The sequence below is a fragment of the Falco rusticolus genome, chromosome 1 (genome assembly GCF_015220075.1).
Source record: "Falco rusticolus isolate bFalRus1 chromosome 1, bFalRus1.pri, whole genome shotgun sequence".
Classification (NCBI taxonomy): domain Eukaryota; kingdom Metazoa; phylum Chordata; class Aves; order Falconiformes; family Falconidae; genus Falco; species Falco rusticolus.
The window spans coordinates 6,759,199-6,782,533 of record NC_051187.1 but is presented as its reverse complement, the minus strand read 5'-3'; the positions used below and the strand labels follow the sequence as shown (position 1 = coordinate 6,782,533).

Here is a 23,335-nt window from a genome sequence, read left to right as displayed (position 1 = left end):
GTTGTAACTTGAGTGTTTTTCATGTAATACATTACTTTTTTAATAGTCAGTCTGCATATTTAAGTAACTGAGGACATGTTTTCCAGCAGTCTGAGACAGAAGACTAACCATCAAAGTAAGACTAAAAGCATAAATGGTAAAGTGGTGCTGGACTCCAAAGCAGTTTCAAATAAATCTTTTTACAGAGTCATCTCACAGGTCACTGTTTATTGGGAGGAGGAGAAGCTGAAGGGGTGGGTGGTAGTATAGAGACACTTTACCCTCACACTTGTGTAGCAGGGATGATATACCTACTGGTGACACAAATGCACCCTGCCATCACCATGGAAGTTATATGATTAACGACCTTTCGATATGAAGAGGTTACAACTGATTTTAAGCTTAAGTTTTCTTACCCATTCTGAAGTCAATATATCCTTCTCCACCACTTATCACCAGCATTGATTTTAAGGGACTCTGGTTGAAGGACTCTTGAGACAATTTATCAGCCGTTAGCTCTGTTCCACCGCTACTCTGTGGGCAAACGACCTGACCTGGATTAAAAACAGAATATATTTTTATGCCACACACCTCACAGAATACCACCACCTGTATTTGGGCATTGGATGACATACTTAACACCTAACTATACACTTTAGAATCTAGTATCTCTTCAGCAAGGGACAGAAAGCTAGCTTTGTTCCAATTTCATCTCTCTAAAAGGATGAAGCACCTGTTCAGGTCAGTTCCGTGGAAATCAAAGGATTAATTGGCTCTTGATAGACCTCACAGCACTGGCATGCAGATCTAGAGAATGACATTGAAACAGACTTAAAGACTTTCAGACACACGACTGAAATGATTCAGCGCAGGTCAGCCCATTGAGCAAATGTCTGTCATTTACTTCCAGCACACTAGGTGCACAGAAGTGCCGAGGTTCATCGGCCAGCACTGCAGCTTCTAGGGAACTCAAGCTTTTTCAACTGAATCTTTCCTTTGGAGACTTCTCCCACAGTAGTTCATCCTTCCTGCCAAGATGTCAGAATCTTAAATTGGACCTTACATTTAATTAGCAGTTGACTGGCTCCTCGATAAGCAAACACTCACCACAGTACCTTTTCTCCAGATAGAAGCAAAGCACTTCTTTCTCTGTGACCAAACCCTTTTCCTCCCATTAAGCAATACTGCACTTAGGAACCAGACAAGTCTTGCGAATAAAACATAATGAATTGTTTCTGAACATATGGTTTCATACACGTGGTATCTTTACCTAAACACTATGTTTAACTAAACAAATGAGGGCAAAAAAGAAACTTCCTCTGAAGAATGGTAACAGAGCCTCACCAGGTACTGCGACAAAGAATTTAACAGCATCACGGTGCCCGTGGAAGCAAAGCTGCGCGTGTGCCATTGAACAGTATGGTATGAAGGTTCCCGGAGTCACTTTGTCGCTGTTTTCATCGCCATATACACGTATTACACTCCCCGGACGGTTTCCGGAGCCTGCTGCTGCTTTATTAGCTGTAAAAGAAGAGAAGTGTTTTCTACTTGAAAATACAAATTACAGAAACGGTTATTTGTTAAGAAACCTTATGGTACCATCTAAAAGCTAAAGCCAACTTAGATAAAAATGAAACAGGAGGGCAGCAATGCCAATTCAAGACAGAGCTGGAAAGAAAAAAGATTGCATGCTTCGTTATTTTAAGTACATCAGAAAATGGAGCAGGATTCTTATTCGTCTAGCATAAACACCAGATTTTAATATCCTACGTTTGGAAAAAAATAAATTTGTGAAAGGACTGTATCTTTCATAGAAAATAAGTACCTCTAATGTGTTTCAGTATGAGCAAATTCAATGTACTTGAACATATAATTAAAGATGGTTTCATTCCAACTAATCATAGGGTATCCCCTTGCCAGCAAAAATTCTCTAAATATAGCCACCTGTGGGCACGAAGGAGCTACCCTATTATAATTCTACATCTAGTTTTTACCGAGAAGTTTTAAAATCCATTAAAACAAAGAAGTACTCATGCTAGACATACAAGCCATCTCCATTCCAAAGACTATCAAAGTAGTGAAAGAAACAGTGATTTGTAACAAGACAGTAAATGATGTGGATTAATGACAAAGTTATAAGATATGGTATCACATTGGCTGGAAGAAAAACAAAGTCTGTATGAAAGTTCAGCTGCAACACAGGATGATATACTAAACTGCTGAGCAGATTGGTGGCCGTTTAGCAAACATAAAACTGCTGCAATGCAGTAACTGCAAGTGGAAAAACATTTAGGAACATACAAAGGGTAAATCTATAAGGAGTGGGAAACAGCCTCAAAGTGGCTATTAGAAGCCTGAAAATAGATTTTTGTTCAGGATCTGCACTTACCCCTCAGCCCCAGTAAACGTCCCTGGTGGAGGATTACAGCTAAAGTGAGAAAGGAGGAAAGGGGAAATGGATAGGTATGACAGTAGAGGAGAAGGATTAATGAGAACCCACCGCTCATATTTTGGTTTTTGATAAGGTAGAGCTTAAAATTTTAGCTCCTAAAACCAGCAAATATCTTATTACAGAAGATTCAATAAAAAGTCACAAAGAACAGCATCTTGTTATAAAAGTCTCAGTACAAAACGGACAACAAAAGCACTGCCACTTTCACGTGCTTTATAACTGTGAAGTTTATTTTTCATTAGCAACGTTTCCCCTTTCTCTCTTTCCTTGGCAGGAGGCTACCAAAATAATGTAAAACGACTCATGTTTTTGAGTGCCCTTTCAAAACATCATCTGCAGATCTTGAAGATGTCCTGCTATTGAGACCCAGGGAATTGAGATACGCAATTGCTTATGCAAGGATGTGACTGTTTTTGAAAACCACGAGTATGTGTAACAAGGGTTCTCAAACCCACTGTCAGGCTACCCACGGACGGTTGTTCTGATTCATGAGCAACTAACAAAACTGAAATGAAACTGAACAGCTTTAATAGGGATCATTTTCACATTCACTATTGGTTTAAAACAAACTCCTCTGGAAACATTAAATTAAGCTTGACACGAATCAAGAGCTATAATTTTTGAAAGCATGAGTTAAACTATTTCAAATTCATGACAGGAAGCCTGTCCTTCCTCAGTACATTCATGCAATGCAAAAAAAAGACATTTACTGAATGGATGGACAATGTAATGGAACAGTATGAGAAACAACGCATGTATGTGCTGTTCAACAAAGCAGATACAACATGAAGCGTTTTTTCTATTAAATTACCCTGAAACTGCACCTGTCAGACTGTACTATGACCTATATAATAGCAGCACAACTAGGACTATCAAAGTTCCGTATTTTATTTTCTGAAACTTCTGTCCATGTGTTTTAACATTAGTCTCAGGCACAAGTGTTCGGGTTTTTGGTTTTGTTTTGTGGTTGTTTTAGATGCAATCAATTTACACAGATTCTTCCCAAGCTTTACCTATTTAAGATTTGTTTTGCCCTTGAACTGGACTGTTCCCTTCTCCTGAGGTTCAACTGCCCATGTCTGAATGCTTCCTCTCCCACCCCCAAGTAGGTTCAGCCTGTGACAAGAGTTTGGGGGTTGTTATCAAGCAGATACCGGGATTTGCATTAATGGAATTTTACCTAGAAGTTAGTGCCCCATTTGTGGAACGTGTTTACAACTCCTGTAACCTGGAACAGGTCCTTTAAAGCAGTCAGTACTACTGCTATTCCAGTCCTTTTACTAGTTGTGTGATGAATTCTCACAAACTAAAGCCAATGAAATTTTAATAGCAACAATACCAATTCACTTGAATTAAACAAAAATCTACTTTGGCAATCAAAAATAACATTTATTAGAAAACTAAAGCCATCCCTAACACGCAATAAGCTTCTATAAATGCTGCTAATGCTCATAACACCTCTAAGGCTTCGAAGTGTCTCTCATTCAAGTCACAGCAACTGCTTGAATTGAAGTACAGGAGATTTTGGAGATGTGCTTTTCTGTACAGAGTAACTGTAACCATGTACACAGATTAGGTGCCAGACATCACACAAGCTCAATCTAACACACCTGAAGATTTGGACCTGGCAGTAAAGCTCTCTATCCATTAGCAAGCATCTGAATGGCGTTTAATATTCTCTTTTTGCGTCTACAGCATATTGCACAGTGCTATTCATTTATATTTTACTTACTTTCTGTTAATGGAATGGAGATGATGACACCATTTCCTGTTCCTACCCATAAACGATTACAAGACACCATAAGAGCTGTGATTCTCACAAATGAGAATCCCAGTTTACCAGTACCTAAAAACAAAAGATGCTTTTCATCAAAAATTATGAGCAAGAATAATTTTAGTTCCACAACAGAGAATCTTAACTCCAACTCCCAAACCACGCAGACAAGTAATTCCCTCCCACTTCAAACAGAAACAAGGTACAGGAGTATATTTAAGTTGTAAAGATTACCTAAGAGGCTAAACCACTCTGTTAATTAAGTTGAGAACCTATACAGAAGGAGACTAACATTAACTGTAAGAAAGCACAAAAGGTATAACGGTTCCATAACACTGCACGATATAGTAGTTTGGGGTTTACAGCACCAGGGCAGCTTTTCAAACATTAAGAAAAAAAAAAGGTGAGCTTACAGATGTAAGATAATGGTCTCTCATCCATTGAAATTAATTTCTCATCCATTAGCACTACGAGGACAGCAGAAGGCGGCTAACTAGCTAAGCACAACGGCACAGTAGTCACTTGTGAAGTATTTCCCAAGGCCCAATTACCTGTATTTGTTGTGTTACGCAGGGGGTCAAACTGCTCTTATAAAAATGTTAATGAAAAAAATCAGAAAGCTTATTAGCTCCAATAGCAACAGAAATTTGCTATTCTGCATTTGTATTTTCTTGGAAAAAGAGGCAATTTTTCCGGACAAGTAACAGATTGTTTCCACACAGATTTACAAAAGGCATCAGTACAGTAAAAAAAAAAAAAAAGAGATTTCAGTGTCTCTATTGATACCTGCTCAACCCAACCACCATTTTCCTCATTAGCTCTGAGTTTTTAGGGACACCTTAGATGTCAGGTAGGATCAACAGACTGCATCAAAAGACTGATCATCCTCATCATGCTTTACAGACCGACCTAGGCTTCTACTCCCAGATTCAAGTTTTCACAAACAGGATTTGACTAGCCTTCCACCCACCCTTCCCCGTGAAGTCTGCAGTGAGAACTGCCTGATCCATAACAGGAAAAGAAAGCTCCAGACTGCAAGAGGTGTTAAGAATACAACAGGTTTTCTTACCAACTTACCTAGCATTTTGCTTACATAAGGTTCAATGTCCACATCTTGTAGATGCTGATACGTGTGCGCATGATAGAGACGCAGGGTGGAGTCCAAACGAATAGACACCCATACCCCATCACCCACCCATGCCAGCTGTCTCACTTGGCTTTCTCTTCTGGGGTGTGCATCAAATGACTTCTACAAAAGATTGGGTTTTCAATTAGAAGATGGAACAAAGGGAAGAGCAAGAAACACTTCTCTGTTACCCTACACTGGCAACACTGGCAGTTTCCTTACATCAGCTACAACCCTCTGATTTGCAGGGTATCTAGTGTAACTAGCAGATACAGTGTTTAGCTTAGTTACAATTACCATATGATGCTGGTAAAGTAACAGTAAAAATGCTGATTCCCTTCCCTGGAGTGTGATCTTAAAGCCACAGTTTCCTACCATGCCTTCATTTACACAGCACGTCCCAGCCTGCTCTGCCTTCCCTCTCCATTTAACCTGGAGCCTTTTCGGCATGAGGTCTTCCCGTCACAGCACAAGACAGACATGCCCAAAAAGTGTTTTTCTTCCTACTTCTGTCAAGTCTTGCTCTTGCATACAGACTCACCTGTGCAAAATACACGCTACCCACCAGCAAAACCATTTCACTGTTGTATGAATTCCTTTATTTCATTTTCCACATATATATATATATATCTATGCGTATATAGTCACCTTCACAGAAATAGATTATTAATTGGGTGCTTGATATTTTCAGAAGAGCTGAGCAGTCACCCTCCAAAGGTCTGGCTCATCTCAGGCCAGTTAGCAGAAGCTGAAGTATTAATACAGCTAATGGCTTTCAGGAACCTTAGCCACTTTCTGTACTTGAGATGTCGGGTATGCACACAATGCTGCAGCAACCCCAGCTCACACACCTTATATAAACAAACTTCTGTAACTGGAGGAAGAGCACATTCAAGATTAACCCTTACAGACCTCTGAAGTATGCAAAGACAGATTACAGAGGTTACAGGTGGATGGAGAACATGAGGCATGTGCTCTGGAGAGTAAAGCGGGAGCTACCTTCACGAGCTCTGCATAAGGACACTTTCCAGTTCCTGGCAACCTAGAAGTGGAGAACTAAATCCACCAAAATATTGGTTTCAAGAAATGAGAACTGTCTCATCATGGCTTACAGTCTTCCAAAACAATGAAAAACATCTTCAAAAAGATGTAGTAGTATTTCCCAAGACTAATTTTTTGGTTGCTTGTTTCTGTACTGTTCTCTGCAGTTACTCTAAAGTTTGAGCTGTAGCATGAGATAGCATTCAAACATAATTATTTTAAACACCATTTTAACTTGCCTCTATTTTCATGGCCTTTGGTTGAACAACATAGATTTTGTTCCTGTAGCCACACCAGACTTTGTCATGCACTACTGTCATGCATCTTATCGAATGATGCGGCCGGCCCAGGTCTAAGAGGTGATAGTTTGTCAAATCCCACTGACCATCTTTAGAAACAGAAAGAAAAGAAAAAACAAAACAGAACGTAGGCTCCTATGAGTTTAAAAATAATTTTAAAGTACAAGCAAATCTCTTAGCCTGATTTTTCAGAATTACTGTAATAATCTGGATAAGTCAATACATATTTACAGCTAAGCTCTTCATTTAAAAACACCAACAACTAGCTATGCAAACTACCAACATCCAAAACGCTACTTGGTTTTCAATAAAATAAATTTGTACAGTGATTCATGTGGAAAACACATCAAAACTTTTTTTTTTTAAAACAAGTTACCTAGTGCTAAATGCTTGACTTAAGCAGGTATCAGTATACATTAGAAGCAATTACCCGCAAAAAAAGCACTAGGCACTGGCTGCCTGACCGAACACAGAAATGTTGGCATCAAGTTGTTTTAAAATTTGCTGCAAGATCTGAAGGCAGGCACCCAAAATCTACTAAAAGCATACTAGATTTGGTCACTCAATACCAGGTAGAAATTCTTGTTGAGACTGATTTAAGCCACAGATCAATGACATCTACTCAAGACCCTTAGGGACTGTAAGCCTGTGGGGTTTGAGTCTAACACAACAACAAAAAACCCAACAAAAAATGTCAAATGAACACAAAAAACATAACTTTACCCTAGATGCATCTTTCTCAGTATTTGCTTAGTGCTGTACAACCTTTATTTCTTCTAAATACTGAGCACAGGGTTTTAAACCCCACAAGGAAAAAAACCCAAATTAATAAAGAGCCTGTGGAAACAAGCCAACAGATAAGTTCCAGTTACTCATAGTTAAGACCTTCGCCTCCACGTCCTTACTCTGGAGGCTGAAGAATGGAGCTCATTCAGGAATGGTTTTGGGCAGAAATTCTCATTGGGCTTACAAAATTCTCACTGAAGAACTTGTCCACAGACAATTATTAACACTAATAACAAAACAGAAGACATGACTATTGAGCATGATGTAAAAGCAAAAGAGGTGACGATCAAAGCAGATTATCAATTGGCTTTTCACTATTTAGCTCAGATATAGCCCATTCTCCTTCTCCTCAGAGGAAGGAAAAATTCCAGGAATGCACTAGAACAGCGCAAAAATGGTACTTGCAACTGCAACTGAAACACTAGGAAAAGACAACCTGTAAAAAGGCCATTGGGGAATACATTTTCAAATTGTTATTTATAAATGGCACATTTCTTTCCTAAATACTGTTACAACTGCACTGGTTTCAAGATCCAATAGAATGCTTACCAACTCCTCGGTGGAATATTGCTAGTGTTCCATCAGCTAGTGCAACTAATACTATTCCTTTTACATGTCTGGGGAAAAAAAACAACAACCAGGAGGCACAAGAATATACACTGTTAGACTACATCTCTCAAACTGCAAGTTTAAAGACAAACATTTTATATTTCAGCATACTTTTTATATTCACATTAGCTCTAGTGTTTTGATTGCTACGACAGAGCTCAAGAGAAGGGACAGTAACAAGGCGTCAAAATCCAGTTCAGAAAGCTTGAAATGTATCTAGCTACAATGCCTGAAGAAAACATGAGGAATCACAACCTACAGCTGTTTTGCACATACAGCTACCAAGAATACCAAGTATACAGCTACAGCTCATCATCTGGGCTATAGGATTTCCAACAGATACAAGATTCCTTCTGTTTTCCTTACTCCCCAAACGCTTTCCACTGCCCCTCAAAGAACATGCATGCATTTATGGCAACTGACATTCCCAACAGCTGAGGAGGAAATACAAAACTACTTTGCAAGTATTTTAACAAAAACGCATTATGGTTTACATTACATTCTTTCAGGACTTACACAATACTGAGAATAGAATCTTTAAGTTTAATGGCATGAACACATTTCCTCCACTGGGCCACTGACGAATGAACATACAGGCTGCAAAGACAAATTAGGAGGGATTAAAAGCACTAGGAAAGGTCTACCAGACAGGAAAAAATACCCCACAAGCTAAACCCCTACAACTGAAATCCACAATCAAAGGGAAAACAAGTTTTCATCTTCCACTGAAAACTATGTATAGACTGAAAGAAAGATACATGAGCAGCAGAATGGTTTTTCAGAGGCTTAAAACATTACTAACTCCCTTGTAGATATATCTGCAATAAAAAGGCAATATATTTTTCTAGAATAATAAAATATCAAAAGTTACGGAATTATCAGACCATAACAATTTCTTTGATTACAAAGAAGACAGACAACCAAAACTTTCCTGCAGATAAGTGTTATCCACCAAAAAGAGCTTACTATAAGCCTACAGTACTTCATTTGAATTCTGTAATGGCTAAATACAGCCAAGTGTACAAAATTTAGGCTCTCTTGAGGTCTTCTTGCACTTAATCTTGACTCGAGAGTTACCAGGCCTGTAGGCACAAGAAGCAAGTTTAAAATAATTCTCCAAAATAAATTTTAAAAAGATTAACATTTTCTTACCATCCATTCTGTGCTCCAAGCCACATTGTGGGTAAAAGGCTACTCATTTTCTGTGCTTCTTCTCTCACTAGATCTTGCTCATTTGGCAAAACTGCAACATCTTTATATAACTCTGAATCAGTACTAAAAAAAACCACAAACCAAAACAAGTTAACACACAGTGAATAAACTGCATACATTACTCGGATTATAACCTACATATTTACTTCAATTGCTGCTAGTTTCTACACCGGCTTTTGAAGTACATAAGGTATTTAAACAGAAACCAATAACTGTGCATGAAAGTACATGAAAACCTCAACAACAATAAACTTCTTTAAGTGTACATTTACTTATACAAGGAAATACAGGTTGCACTCAAGCCTATCAGTACTGTTGGTATCTCTGGGGAAGGAATGGCTGTGAAGTGTCACAACATTACAGGCACATGTTAAGAGAAACAATTCTTAAATAAAACCTGTATGATACAGGCACAAAAGTATGTGGAGAGTGAAGAAACCTGAAGATCTGAAATACTGATTACTTTCAGGCTTCTTCTCCACTCCTGTAACTACTTACAGACTGACTACTCTGAGAAAAGAAACACACATCTGAACAGCCAGTTGACTGGAAGAAAGCAATCTCATTCCTTTCTTATTTTGACATCAAAACAGGAAATTTAAGCTGGCATCTCCAGACCAGCACCATTCATGTTAAGTCTGTGGGAAGACCTAGTGACAAACTGGTAGACGCTCAGTACTCCATTCTGGAGGTGTCTGTACTCAAGGGATATGTGTTCACAGACAGAAGACTTTGTACACAGGTGACCTTTCCATGCAAGCAAAGCACAGACTACCTATATCAACCTCAACATACCTAACATGAAAAAAAGTTGTCATGTCATTCCCATGCTGTCTCCCCGCAAGCATTACGTTTTTCTTTTTAAATACATTTTACAAGTTATGAGCGTTGAGACTACGTACCTCGGCTGGTACACTGGAGACGCCTCTGTTGTATTCTGCACTCCCAGAGGATCCGTAAAGACATGTTCTGTGTAAACTCCAGTTTGTGCAATATCAGCTGTGTCTTCTCCTGTCCCTGCATTGACTTCTGTTGCTTCTGTTGCCTCCTCTGCTGTCGGAATGTTCTCATCTACTGAATTATTTTCAGTTGCAATATCTACAGAAAAAAAAAAATTGAAAAAATTTTAACATCTGCAAGAGAATTCTCAGTTATTTAGAACAGTTAGAACTTGATACTTAAAGCTTAAGTGAATAGCTATAATAACCAGTCACAATCCGGATTTTGTATGTCATCCAAAAAAGAAAAATCAGATCAGAAACACCCAAACTTTAGTACGTTGCACTATATCAACAAGTGTCAAATGCACTTTAATGATCAACCCAGTGACTGATGGCACAGACTGCCCTTTCCGTAATTAACCAGAATAGCAGTGAACACGTCCAACAACCACATACCCGTTAAAAATCGTATCACCATACAGCTCTGAAGGACATGTGACAGAAAATATTGAGAATGACTATAAAATAAGCAGCTTCACTTAAATCTCCATTAAGACTTTAACAGATTTAAGGCATATATCTACATTCTCTTTAGTCATTTGTTGGTAAGATCTGGATTTCAAATACCAAATAACTTAAAAACTTTCTTTAGACCATGCACAAAATACAGTTCCTGCAGAAGTATTTGAAAGAAGCAACTGTCTATACCGATTTAATGTCACCTCCACAAAGACTTTGGCTACAATTATACAGTGCAAGCATGTCAGACTCATAAGCCATTTCCCACAGAGTGCTTGTTTTGTGTTATCACTGCTTACAGACACGATACTACATGAAATACTTACACCATTCATTTTCCAGTTGCACCTCATGGTGTTCGGCCAGCCCTGGCATACTTACAAGTTTTTCATACCTGACTGTTTCTCTGTCATCGGTGAGCCACCGTTTGCATCGTGAGCTACAGGTGCTCCTGTGATACCCTCTGCAGTGCAGCCAACAACTGTGATGCCTCCCAGCAAGCTGTCGGTTTCCACAGAGCTGTTGCTTGTCATACTTCCACACAGAGATGACTTGTCCACTTGACTGGGATCTGTTTCTTGAGACCCTTCTTCTCCCGCAGGATAGTCTGTTTCCCTTGCCCCTGAAAGAAATTAAACTTACATGTTTCTTCTAGGGATAAAAGCCAATCACCTTCCATCTAATAACAAACTAAGCTTCAAAGTCTCCAGCAACTGAGATTCAACATGCAGGTACCTACTTACAAACCTAATTTTAATGTGATAAGCAGACATTGAAGACGCTGCCAGAAAGTAAAAGTAGTATCTATACATACTGCACATCTGAATGTCGTAAGTCATATTTCAACCTGCAGAGTTTTCCAACTACTTTATTTCTATTTCAAATAAATTTTCCATTACAATTAGATTTCATAGTGCGTATATGTAGGGATATCTATCTACATCTTTATGAATAATTTAACTGCAATAGATCCTTTGTTCTGGAAGAAAAGCTATTTTTCTTTTGTACAACCCCCTCGCATACTTTTAAGGCTTAAAATATTATTCTCAGTGTCTTTAAATTTTTACTGTATTTTACTATATTTTATGCTGTTTTGATTTTACAATTTATATATAGTTTCAATGGAACAAAATCTCAAACTTCACTGAACAGAGCTGTATTCTGAGCATATTAAACAAAACTACTTCACCGGAACTAGTGCTACAGACTTCTCTAAATGTAAGCCAAGAAACCAGACATCCAAAATTAGTTCTTCTCCAGAAACATAATATCCTCCTATTAAACTTCCCTCAGTACACTAACCACATACACTCTCAACGCAACAAGGATTCCCTCCACAGGAACCTTCAAGAGGTTGAAGAGGTCTGAAAGGCCAACATATTTTTCTTTTGTGATGTTCATAGTTCCACAAAACATTGGCATTATTGCACAATTTACAACACAGCAGACAAAAGACTTAGTCTTAGTTGCTGACATCTCTACCTTTGAGTTCTACCTTCAGGTCAAGAGCTGACTGAAGAGTGGAACAGCAGAGTAGAAATCCAATAGCTTTCCCTACAACTAAACCTTACTGCTGTGTTACAGTATCATTTCATCACACTAATTAAACGCTTTTTCATGGCATAAGAAAATGTGAATAAGATACAGTTAAAAAAGCAGGACCTAAAACATCCTAAGTCTTTACCTGGCACACTGGCAATACAAAGCACGTGAGAATTGCAAACAATGAAACTGTCCAGAATATTTCCTGGTTGGTTAGCATCAATAATGATAACTTTTGTGGCAGAATGTGTGCTAGTACAGATCCAAACTAGACTGGATAATTCTTCCTGATGTTTGAGCTCCTTCTGCTGGTCCTGAAGGAGAAACAAGGCAGAACAGAAGTGAACAACAGGAAGGGGGACAAGAATAGAACTGTTACTTTGATCTGGTATGTTCTTACATTATCAGCTACAGAAATATACACGAATATGTGACAAGTTAAATATTACGAATGCCATTGTAAAATTACATGTTGTTACTTGTCCTCTTATGTATTTGGAATATAAAACCCCCCTCGTATTTCGTACTTGTGTAAAAAACCGTAGAAAATAATTATACTGCACAATTATATTGTTAGACAAGTATAAAGCTATATGAAAGCATTATATGCCAGCTATCATACTCAGCATTGTCACGGATTAATGTGATATCCCAAAGCACTTCAAAATTAAGCCTTTGGGTTTATGCCCTTAATATGAATTACATTCATTGCTTCTTCATGGAAACATGAAGACTAACACATTTAAGCAATGGCATAGCCATGTATAAAAAACCCTTTTGTTAAAAAAAAAAGACAGAACATGTACAATTCTGTCACAAGTTTTTTAAAGCAGGCAGCACTGGTATAAGTATGGCATTATTTTGATGTAAAACTGATTTGGTGCTCAGATTTCGCCAACAAGCTGGCACACAGGAAAGGATCACAGTATTTTTGTAGTTGGATACAATAACCCAAACATCTTGGGTTGATGACTACACCCCAGAAAAATCTATTTGTCACCAATAAACCTGATTACAAAATATTTTAACCTAGAGACAGACACAAAGATGTTTAAACCATACAAAGTATTCAACACGCCTTACAGTGACCTTACCTTGAGCTCTTGATCTAGTCTATCTAAGCTACTTTGAGATCCTGTTTGCTGCTTGTTGCCATCTGCGTCCACACCAGTCACATCATTGTAGAACACACTAGCACCAACCACAGACCCGCCATCTCGTGTTTTCCCTCCTGATAGGTTTACCCCTACAGCACACCACAGCTTGAAAGAAAAAATAAATACTTCATTTAAACATTAAACTAAACAAAAGACACACATTGTTAAGTATACTAAGTAATATCAACATTATCTATGTGCAGTCTATTTAAAGGCATTCACTATGATTAAGGTCATGTATGTTTCTACTGAAGATTAAATTCTAATTCACCTATGCTTCTCAAAAAGAAACTACTTCATTTCAAAAAGAAAATACTTGAGTCTAAAACCAAAACATTCAAGCTATGGGCTGTCCAAGTCTCTATCACCACCGTAAATATCCTACCTTCATAGAGGTATCCTTCTCATCTAAAGGTCTCAGGTAAACAGGTACAGGCAAGTTCTTCATCTTGTTGTCACTCTGTCCACCATTTGCCACCTAGGCAAAAAAAAAAAACCCAAAACACAAACAAAAGAAAACTTTTCCCTTTAGAAGAGGCTTACAGTCTTTGGAATCAGTTGTTTAGACTTTGTTAAACACTATTACAAGTTCTGCAGTTGAAGGAGTCTAAGGAAAACCACAGCGCAAAAGTTCAACAAAAAAAAAGATGCTGGAATAACTGAAACACAAGCTGTGAAACTATTCTCTGTTCCAGTTTCACAAAATGTGAAGCTGTCACCACTGCATTTGAAAACATCGGCATAATACCTGTTTGTACTTCTGAGGTAGACTCCAGCCAAATGCTTGCACTCTACCATCCTCTTTCTGAACATGTGCTTTCACTTGGCGATACTGCTCTCTTTTCTGCTCTCTGCGTGAGGCTAAACTGGCTTCAGTTCTAGGTAAGAATCATTAAAGAATCTGTTAATTATGCTCTTTAGAATTCTTTGTGTAATGGGAGTTGCTATTAAACTTGATAGACAAGATCTCTGTGGAAGCACTGGGTTACCAAAGAGATTGCCATTTTTTCCACACATCACTTATAGAACACCAGGGCTGTAGGGCTATTTCTAATGGACCTGTGAAAGACAGGCAAAACCAGAAAGCTGTTGTCAGTATCCTTAAAAGAAATTAACTTGGGTTATGTACCTCTACTAGAAGCTTTAAAGGTTGTAAACCAAAAGGATACATTGCCAAAAAGAAGCACAGGAAAGAAAAATAAATAATTACAGGCACTTGTCAGGCTGACTCCTGTTGTTCTGATTTTCCACTGAACTTAAAATATCTGTACAGTTATTGCTTAGCTACAACACTTACATATGCAAGTGTACCAAGTGCTGCCTCCTAACTGCACCTTCGTGTAAGGGAGTGATATTTACCAAATAGAATACTACTGCCAGATACCCCGAGTACTCATCCACCGCTGCGCATTTCAGCCTGCGCTGTGTTGACTACTTATGTATCAACATTCACTGCCTGAGAACACTCTACTTCACTTAGCAGCATGCTATTTATCTCTGAGGATGACAAGGGTAAATACTCAATAGAACTTATCTAGTAGTATAAAACGAAAACGTCTTACTCTTCACTGAGGAATTCAAAGGCTTTAGATTTGTCACTTGGTAATTGAGATAAGGTGCTGCTTCTTTTCTTGACTGATGGAGTAATATGCGAGGTCGGAGCATTATATTTAACATTGACAGGAGGTTCTGGTTTCTTAGCTGTATTGCTAGATGAACTGAAGAGCCTGCTAAAACTAGAAGAGGAAAAAAAGAAAAGATAAGAGTTAAAATTTGTAAGATACATCCAAACGTGACTATGCAGGCAAAACACTGCATACGCTAGCCTGCTCAAGCCAGTTAGACTAAGGAACTGGAGCCCAACATCACAGCAGCCACCACACACTCAGTAACATTCTCAAACGTACAGAAACTCATGTCAGTGAGAAAAATCCTTAAACTATTATCATCCCATTTGTTTTATCAAATTTAATGGGATCTTCACTTTGAATGAGGATCTACAGGGAACCAACAAAATTAGAATGTGAACATCACACCTGGAAGACAGTTTTGTGAAGCTTATTAGTTCATGCACAGAGCACATTAAAAACCCCACCATTTTCTAGGCTAAAAGATACAATAGTTATCAGCAAACCACAACATCAAAAGGATTATCTGACAAATTCCATGTTGTGAATAACACTGTTTTAAAGAGCCTGAAGTTAGAAAGGAAAATTTAACAATCAGTAAACCGTACTTCACAGAGGAAAAGGAAGCTGAAATAAATGCAATCCACACAAGCTATTCAGGTTTCTATTTTTCATCATAAAAAGAGTCCAGAAAAATGTTCAGAACAAGAGGGCTGGTGCATATTCAACTAGAAAAAAAATTACAGCACTTTGGCATTTAACTTCACAAAGTGCACAGCCATTCATTACGTGATGCAGCTTACGATACATTTTGTCTTCAAGAACAGTCTTACCGAGCTGGCATGCTAGGTAACAAGAGGAGAACAGTTAAGACATCTTCATCTGCCAAAAGATAATTAGCTAACATACAAAAATGTGCCAGCTAATTGGTTAGGGTCTTTTATTTATTTTTGCCAGTGAGTTGTGCTTCAGTACTTACAACTGCCAAATGCTTGATCTCTTCTTTTCTTGCATGGCTGGATTTTCTCTTGATGCTCTACAAGAAATAAATTCCAAGTTTACTGAGTAAGCATTAATTAAAAAAAGGAAAGGAATGGAACAGTGTGTAACTCTTATTTTAAAAACACGGGATAAAGTATCAGAGCCTGTTTCTTCACATTGCCACTTCTTCTCTGATCAGAGCACAATATTGAAGTTCTCCCTGGATGAGCTGAAGTTACGTAATAAACGTCATCCACGTTTATTTCCATCACAAACACAAGTTGTGTGTGCCTTCCAGACAGAAGATACACATCTGTGTAACACTGCAATGTAAACATCTAGAAGAAAGCAGCAAACCATTCTAAATTCTTCTGCCTCCTATTTCTTAATATTTTAACCATTGCTTTTTATTTTAAAGTCTCTTATTCTTCAACACAGTATGTAAATGATAAAGTGATTGTTCCTGGCGTTACAGATAGGAGAGGATTTCTACAGGAGACAATAGCTATGGAAAAGCAAGCCACGTCTGCTTGGGAATATGTGTTTTTCCTCTCACAGACTCAGGAGTCAAAAAGGCCCACAGAGACACTGAGGACAATAGGTAAAATTAAACACCATTATTACACCTGACCAACAGGCAGCACCAAGTGACACCGGGACCTCTGGACACTGTCACGGCCACAGCTTGGAGGGATGTCACAAGACTGAGCTGGGCTGAGGTCTGAGGCAGACGACTTTTGTTTTCAAAACCATACCTTTTAGCCAACTCAATATTCAGGATGCAAATTACACCACATCTTGATTGCTGACACACAACAAACCTTGCACAGTTTTAGATATGTGAACAACCCAAATCCTTACAAATGGATTACACTCGATCTGAAGACTGTACGTTATTCCTGTTTTGACATCTCAGCTGACAACTGGGCCCACATCTTTAAGGTATGTGTACACACACACAGAGAGTAATTTTTCCTGCCCACCAAATTAATGTTATTTACAATTACCAAGTTTTGTAACTGTTCCAAAATACATGTTTCTTCAAGGAATGCTTATTTCACGTAACATGACGTAACCATCTTCAACGGGGTCTCACTAAGAGCCCACTTTAACAAGATAAATCCATAACTTTAAAAAGTTATTCATGGGCAGGTAAGGAGACAAGCAGAAGGGCAATTAAGGCCTCAAAACCGATCGACCAGATCACTCTGCAGCTAAAAATGAAAAAAGCATGTAAAATCCAAGGAGCTCTATCAAAGATTTCAAAAGAGCCTTTTACCTTATCATCTCAGTCCATCGGACAGCTTCCTGAAGCTCCATCAACCTCTCTTTATACTGATTTCTTTCCATCAGAACACGGGCCATTTCAACACGAGTAAAACGCTTCCGCTGAGCGGTTGGGACATCACTCTGAACACACAAAAAAGCAAACATAGAACGAACAAAGGAGCACAGTAGGGCCTTGCAGAGTCAGCCTCTGCCTTCCGATAAGAGTCAGCTTAGGGCACAATTCCAGATTCCAAATAATTTGGGGCTTTGTAAAACTCATTTTACCTTCCTCTCCTCCCATCCTTTGTATGTAGCATAATCTGAATAAAAACAGTTCTTCAAAAGAAATGTGACACACAATGGGCAGAGAGGAAAGAAAGAAAACTAGACATGGGTAATTTAAGTTTACTTGTGCTCTTTAGATTATCTAGCTTTTCTACACATGGAGGAAGTTTACTACTACTTATTAAACGGTGAGGTTTAGTAGCACTCACTAAGCACATGTGAACTTCTAACGTCCCATTGTGAATTACACAGACAGACATCCACATACACACATCCACCTACATCATCATCCTCTTTAGCTTTCTGTCTTGCTTCCTCTGCTTCTGCACGAGCTCTACATACAAAATAAAACACAGCTGCATTAGATACCACAGTGGTTTGGGCTTTTTTCCTCTTTCACAACCACAAAATTGAACTTACTTTCTCAGCTCTTCTTCCAGTTCCTTATTCTTCTCTTCAAGCTTCTGTTTTGCTTGTTTTACAGCCTCTAATTCACCTTGTAGTACATCCTTCTCACAGGTCAACTCATCCACCTTTGCTATCAAATCATTCTTCACTACATTCAGTGCATTTCTACACAAACATTTAAAATACACCATTACAAAGATGACTGTGATCTCATAATTTAGCTTCAGCCCAATTTTATTCTTCAAGACCTACAAATTTCTTACACAGAGCTGCTGTAGAAAGATACAGCTTTCTAAACCAGGTCACACCCTCTCCCCCCAAATCTCAAATGCTCAAACACATTCACACCTCTGTACTAGACAAAAGTACTGTTAAATCAGAAGAGTTTGCTTAGAGGTTGAACTCCTCAACAGTGCCCCAGTGGATTAGCTGCTGCTGTTACGGCTGTGTTCATAACAGAGAAGACAGGGAGTTGATCTCATTAGGACACAGCACTGCATTTCTTGTAGCCTTACAAGGATAAAAGCAGCTTTCGCTTCTCAAGTCCTTAATTTCCAGGAGAATACAACTAAGCTATATATTTAGCCAAATATACCTATACATTCAAAAGACGTACCACCCCTACTCTTAGAACTGAAAGCACGTTTGTATAATTTCAACTTTCTGTGTATGAAGATATTGAAGATGTAACAAAATAACAGAGAGGGTCAGTGTATTTTACATACACATTCTCACTTACTTTGTCTCCAACAGCTGAGTGTTTTCCAAAATAAGGTTTTCAACCTCACGACCCATTCCTTTCCAAAGGAAAACACATGAAATTAGCAGATAAAATGGATGTTTCTACAAAACTTATGTTTTGCCATTGTCTAAAACCAGCTGAATTACAAGTATAACAAACTTGTCAGAAAAACCGTGAGCTATCTGAAGTTTCAGGACTGACCTACCTTCTACATTTAGCTTTCCCCTCCACCTTCTTCCCAATTTGACTTCAATTAAAACCTAAAGGCAACCCTGGCTAACCACAGGCTGGTGGCTACCTCCACCTACTCTGTTTTGAAGAGGTTACGGTACTAAGTAAGTCAAAACACAGGCACAGCATTACTGGAGAAGTATTAGTCCACAGTAAGTTTAAAATGCTCTACTGTCTTTTATACCATGTTAGATAGAAAAGTATATCAGTTAAAGACACAAGACATGCTGAATTATTAAGCTCAGATTGCAAAAGCCCTGCAGATTTCCCCAGAGCAAATGATACCTTACCAAAGAAATTATGGTCTTTAAAGCCCATGCATTCCATGTAGAGCAAAAACAAGAACAAGAAACATTTCATGTAAGGTGTAGAATGAGCGAAGAGCAATAGAAGATTTAGACTTATGAAGTAAGAGCAAATTAAAACAAAGCCACCACCAAAGATCTGAAGTGGAATGCAATGTGATTAGTAGCAGGATTTATACAAAAGACTAATGTTTAAAAAGTTAAGTTTGTCACAACCGTTTCTATTGGTTGGACCGCTTATAAAAATTAGTAACTTTTTTAAAAGTCTAGCTCATTTTCTGTGAGATAGTTTAGAAGCAGAGTACTTGGAAGAACTACTAAGCCATTCACTAGAAGTTTCAAATTAATGCTACTATGGAAAAAAGTGAACTTCACATAATTTCCATAAATTTAAATACTACTGCAGTTAAGTTCTCACCCTATCGTTTGCGTATCTATAGTAATATGATTTGCAGGATTTAAAAAAACCCAACTTTCAGGCAAGTTATTTTACATCTTGTACAGCAAAATAATTACCACATGGATAATGGCAGAACTTATGCTAATTCAAGATTAACAGAACAAATGAAAAACATATGTTAATGGCGGAGGCCTCTTAAAATATTTTATCAACACAATCTTCTAAGCAACTTTGGCAACAGAAGATGTAAAAGATACCTGGATAACAACAAAAAAAGGTATCTAAAACCAGACATGCAAGTCAAAGTTCCCACTTTGAGAACTTCCGAGTTCTGAATTAAAAGTAAATGCCATTTAATAGTGAAGGAACTTAGATCCGTTATTGTTACTTCATCAAAATCTGGAAAAATCCCCTACACTACCGTCATCAAGAGGTTGTATTCAAGTGACTATTGCTTTTTAAATATTTTCAGTATTCACGGGATCACTTCGAACAGGTTTCAGGATCCTTCATAACGCAAGAACAAAAACTACAAAGCCAGAGTGCAAAGGCAAAAAAAAATAAGTTACAAAGCGGGGAAAAAAGGCAGACAATGTACTTTATGAGAGCAGCAGCCAAGAGCACCTAACTGTAGAAGCAACAGATTTCAAAGAATTTTTTTTAAAAAAGAAGCATACACACCAGAATATTCCCCTGGGTATGCAGCCCAAGAGAAAACAGATTAGAGAATCCCAATTAACTACTTTTACAGAACTTCAAACTGAAATGTAATGCTCGCTTAAGAACAGACCTCAATGCTTGAAACACACTGACGGTCCTGGATGCAGATGTGTCTTAAGTAACATGGAGTAATTTGTACTACGGTTGAGCTCAAAGTGAAATGATGATTACAGAGTGAAACTTTTAGGCCAACACATTCTGCATAACAAACGCAGTTATAACCATGTGCTCATTTTGCAGACACCGGTGTTTCTAGCAGTAGTTTTACAGAAAATGGTAATGAAGTCAGTGATTGATACGTTATACTAAAAAGCATATTATTTTTGCCCATGGAAAACAAAGCATCCATTATCAGGAAGTCCTGACAGTAATTTGATGACTTTAAACAATTTATCACGTAGCTAAGGGACAGAAGTTGCTCTATGTTAATACTTCTCCAGTATCTATATTTTTGCATGCAGAATGTGTCATTAGTTGTCTCTGTGACAACAGAGGGCAGGAGTTTTGGCTGAAGTATGTTCCAGCAAGGATGTGGTGGTCCTCACTGCTCAGGATTCAAAGCAGCAGAGTGACAACCAAGAAAAACCATCTGTCAAACCAGAGATAGGCCCATTAGTCCTTTTAAGTAATACTTGGAAAAAATGTCACCTACTTGATGGAAAATAAGTTTCTGGTGGAACACTGACCAACCAGAAATCCAGACTGTACACACAATGGTTCTAAATACTACTACTAACAATCTGTATTTTTTTGCCGGATCAGTCAACACAAGCAAACTGCTGATTTCTTTATACAAGCCATTTCTAAAACACACAAGAGTGGCAATCTGCATTTTATACATTCCATAGTACCAGATTTCATTATTTCAAAATGAGGCCTGAACCTTGATATGGCCAAAAATATCTTACATTGTTTATAGAAAGAGCCTTCTTTTAATGACTTTTTTTTTCTCTCCTGATCAGCTCATATTCCCGAAATCTACATTTTGTTCAGTCAGCACACCAGCAACAGCGAGCTGTTCAGAGAGAACATGGGTTCCTCTTTCAATTAACAATCTGATTCTCAATTTACCACCATCGCATTCTGCTGCAGTTCTGTCTTACAAGTTAAATTCCATAGAGACAGGTGATAAAGCCAGGCCATTACAGATTGGGCACAATCTGAATTAAACTTCCTACAACTAGTTGAAGATAAAAATCCTTGCTGAAGATAAAAATCCTTCTGTCAAAGAACATCCAGGGAAAACTGAAATAGAGAATAGCTTAAGAAGTGCCCCAAAAGATTAAGGCTGATATCGTTATACTGAAAGAACAAACAACACTTTCTCCTGGTTCTTGCATTCTAATGATCACCTTAGGATGACGCTCAAATGATTTTAACAGAAATTAAGCCTAAGAGTAAACCCAGCAAGGATAATTAAGAACTCCACTAACAAGAAAAATTCCTGTAAACAGCATGTCTAAATAACCTTTCTTACCCAGTAAATCTGCACCTTCATCCACATCTCCAATTAGGCCAGAACCAGCAGATGACAGCTCTTCAAAGAGTGATTCTGTATTACGGTCAAATGCTTTGTTCTCTATGCCTTTGGTGGGAGTGCTATTCAAAGAAATAAAACAAGCCATAAAAAAAGCAGAAAGAAAAAAATCCCACACCAAAAAAAGTTTTCTCTGTGTTTTTACCAGCAATTCACTTGATACCCCCCCCAAAAAACAGAAGTAAAATTCTCAGCAGTCTTCATCTGGCTTAGAGTCCTAGATTCTATTTTCAAATACTACTTTGGCATCAAAATCCCAAACTTGAGGTCACTGCTGATACTGAGCTGGTCAAGATCTTAATAAAATAAAGCATATCAAGTTTTGGTATACAGAAATTCAGCCCTGTCAGGACTTAGTCAGTGCAAATGCCTAAACAACAGACAGCTCAGACAAACTTCAAGTAATTTAAGGTAACGAGAACACAAGAGTACTGAATAGAGATCAAAATATTCCTCCGGCCAGAAAAGGGGCTCCTTTGTCACAAAGATTTTATGCCATTAACACTCACTATACAAGGTAAATTTTGCCATCTCCTCACAAGAACGAAACACACAGATACATAACAGATTTGAAGGACTTGTGGCTAAATCCTGAACTGTTCAGGGCTTGCCTAAAAGATCAGGCACACCACCACCACGCTGCTACCAAAACAGCACTTGTTTATTATTTTTTATGGGGCTTTAGAGCTTTTCAAAGAAATGTTACCCTTCACGAGTGAAAGCCTGCAAGGAAGCAGGCTCAGGCAAGAGCATTCTGCCAGCACTGTCATTCCACCACCAGAATCAGGAAAAATAAATGCTGGAACATTTGCAAAGTCAGTCATAAATCCAGATTTTAAAGATATGGGTGAAAACACAAAGGCCCAGCCGGGAAACTGCTACTACCTCAAAACCTTGATCCAGGGAGAAAAAAAACCTTTTGGTATAGACCCTTTGGTTGAAATACGGACAGAGTATTTAAGCATTCTTAAGTCTGCTGTAATATGAAATACCCTAAATATTCACCAGGTGTAGCAACGGAACGAAGAACTGCTGTTGCACTTAAAACGTCCTGAGGAATTTGGGAAAATAAGGTCACAGAATTAGAAAACTCATCATATAATGCGTGATCTCAGTCTGGTAAAATCTCTGAACAAGTCATGAGTTCAACACTGAAGTCTGGTATCTTCTAAAACTGGTTTTCCTACTCAGAAAATACAACTCACCTGGAACCTTTGTATCCACTGAGGTCTTTATCCATATCCAACTCCGGAGTTGACTCAATGATTGCCTGAACTTCAGATTTTTCTTCGTTTTCATTTCCACCTAGGAAAAAGCAATGGTATACCTCCATAAAAAAAAACAAATCACTGTGACATACGGTATTACCTTGGTAAGTCTTTGAACAGAAGT

The 23,335-nt window shown here is 38.2% G+C and overlaps 1 protein-coding gene across 9 annotated transcripts in view; it reads right to left on the bottom strand.

The window, feature by feature from the left end:
• Nucleotides 1-23,335, bottom strand: part of SPAG9 (sperm associated antigen 9) — a 65,855-nt gene that overhangs the window by 5,205 nt on the left and 37,315 nt on the right. For 2 of the 9 annotated variants that reach the window (XM_037406927.1, XM_037406968.1), the window contains 25 exons: nucleotides 23,149-23,248; nucleotides 21,884-22,005; nucleotides 20,368-20,379; nucleotides 19,272-19,286; nucleotides 18,748-18,805; nucleotides 18,021-18,173; nucleotides 17,883-17,934; nucleotides 17,326-17,456; nucleotides 16,045-16,101; nucleotides 15,000-15,173; nucleotides 14,186-14,315; nucleotides 13,823-13,915; nucleotides 13,375-13,542; nucleotides 12,423-12,594; nucleotides 11,133-11,360; nucleotides 10,181-10,376; nucleotides 9,219-9,341; nucleotides 8,583-8,663; nucleotides 8,007-8,074; nucleotides 6,612-6,760; nucleotides 5,283-5,454; nucleotides 4,164-4,277; nucleotides 2,369-2,407; nucleotides 1,324-1,500; nucleotides 396-533 (listed from right to left, as the gene is read on the bottom strand). In XM_037406927.1, coding sequence (XP_037262824.1) covers nucleotides 396-533; nucleotides 1,324-1,500; nucleotides 2,369-2,407; nucleotides 4,164-4,277; nucleotides 5,283-5,454; nucleotides 6,612-6,760; nucleotides 8,007-8,074; nucleotides 8,583-8,663; nucleotides 9,219-9,341; nucleotides 10,181-10,376; nucleotides 11,133-11,360; nucleotides 12,423-12,594; nucleotides 13,375-13,542; nucleotides 13,823-13,915; nucleotides 14,186-14,315; nucleotides 15,000-15,173; nucleotides 16,045-16,101; nucleotides 17,326-17,456; nucleotides 17,883-17,934; nucleotides 18,021-18,173; nucleotides 18,748-18,805; nucleotides 19,272-19,286; nucleotides 20,368-20,379; nucleotides 21,884-22,005; nucleotides 23,149-23,248 — 2,922 coding nt within the window. The remainder of the gene's footprint in view (nucleotides 1-395; nucleotides 534-1,323; nucleotides 1,501-2,368; nucleotides 2,408-4,163; nucleotides 4,278-5,282; nucleotides 5,455-6,611; nucleotides 6,761-8,006; nucleotides 8,075-8,582; nucleotides 8,664-9,218; nucleotides 9,342-10,180; nucleotides 10,377-11,132; nucleotides 11,361-12,422; nucleotides 12,595-13,374; nucleotides 13,543-13,822; nucleotides 13,916-14,185; nucleotides 14,316-14,999; nucleotides 15,174-16,044; nucleotides 16,102-17,325; nucleotides 17,457-17,882; nucleotides 17,935-18,020; nucleotides 18,174-18,747; nucleotides 18,806-19,271; nucleotides 19,287-20,367; nucleotides 20,380-21,883; nucleotides 22,006-23,148; nucleotides 23,249-23,335) is intronic. The other 7 variants (XM_037406946.1, XM_037406977.1, XM_037406961.1 and 4 more) reach the window with 5 other exon arrangements.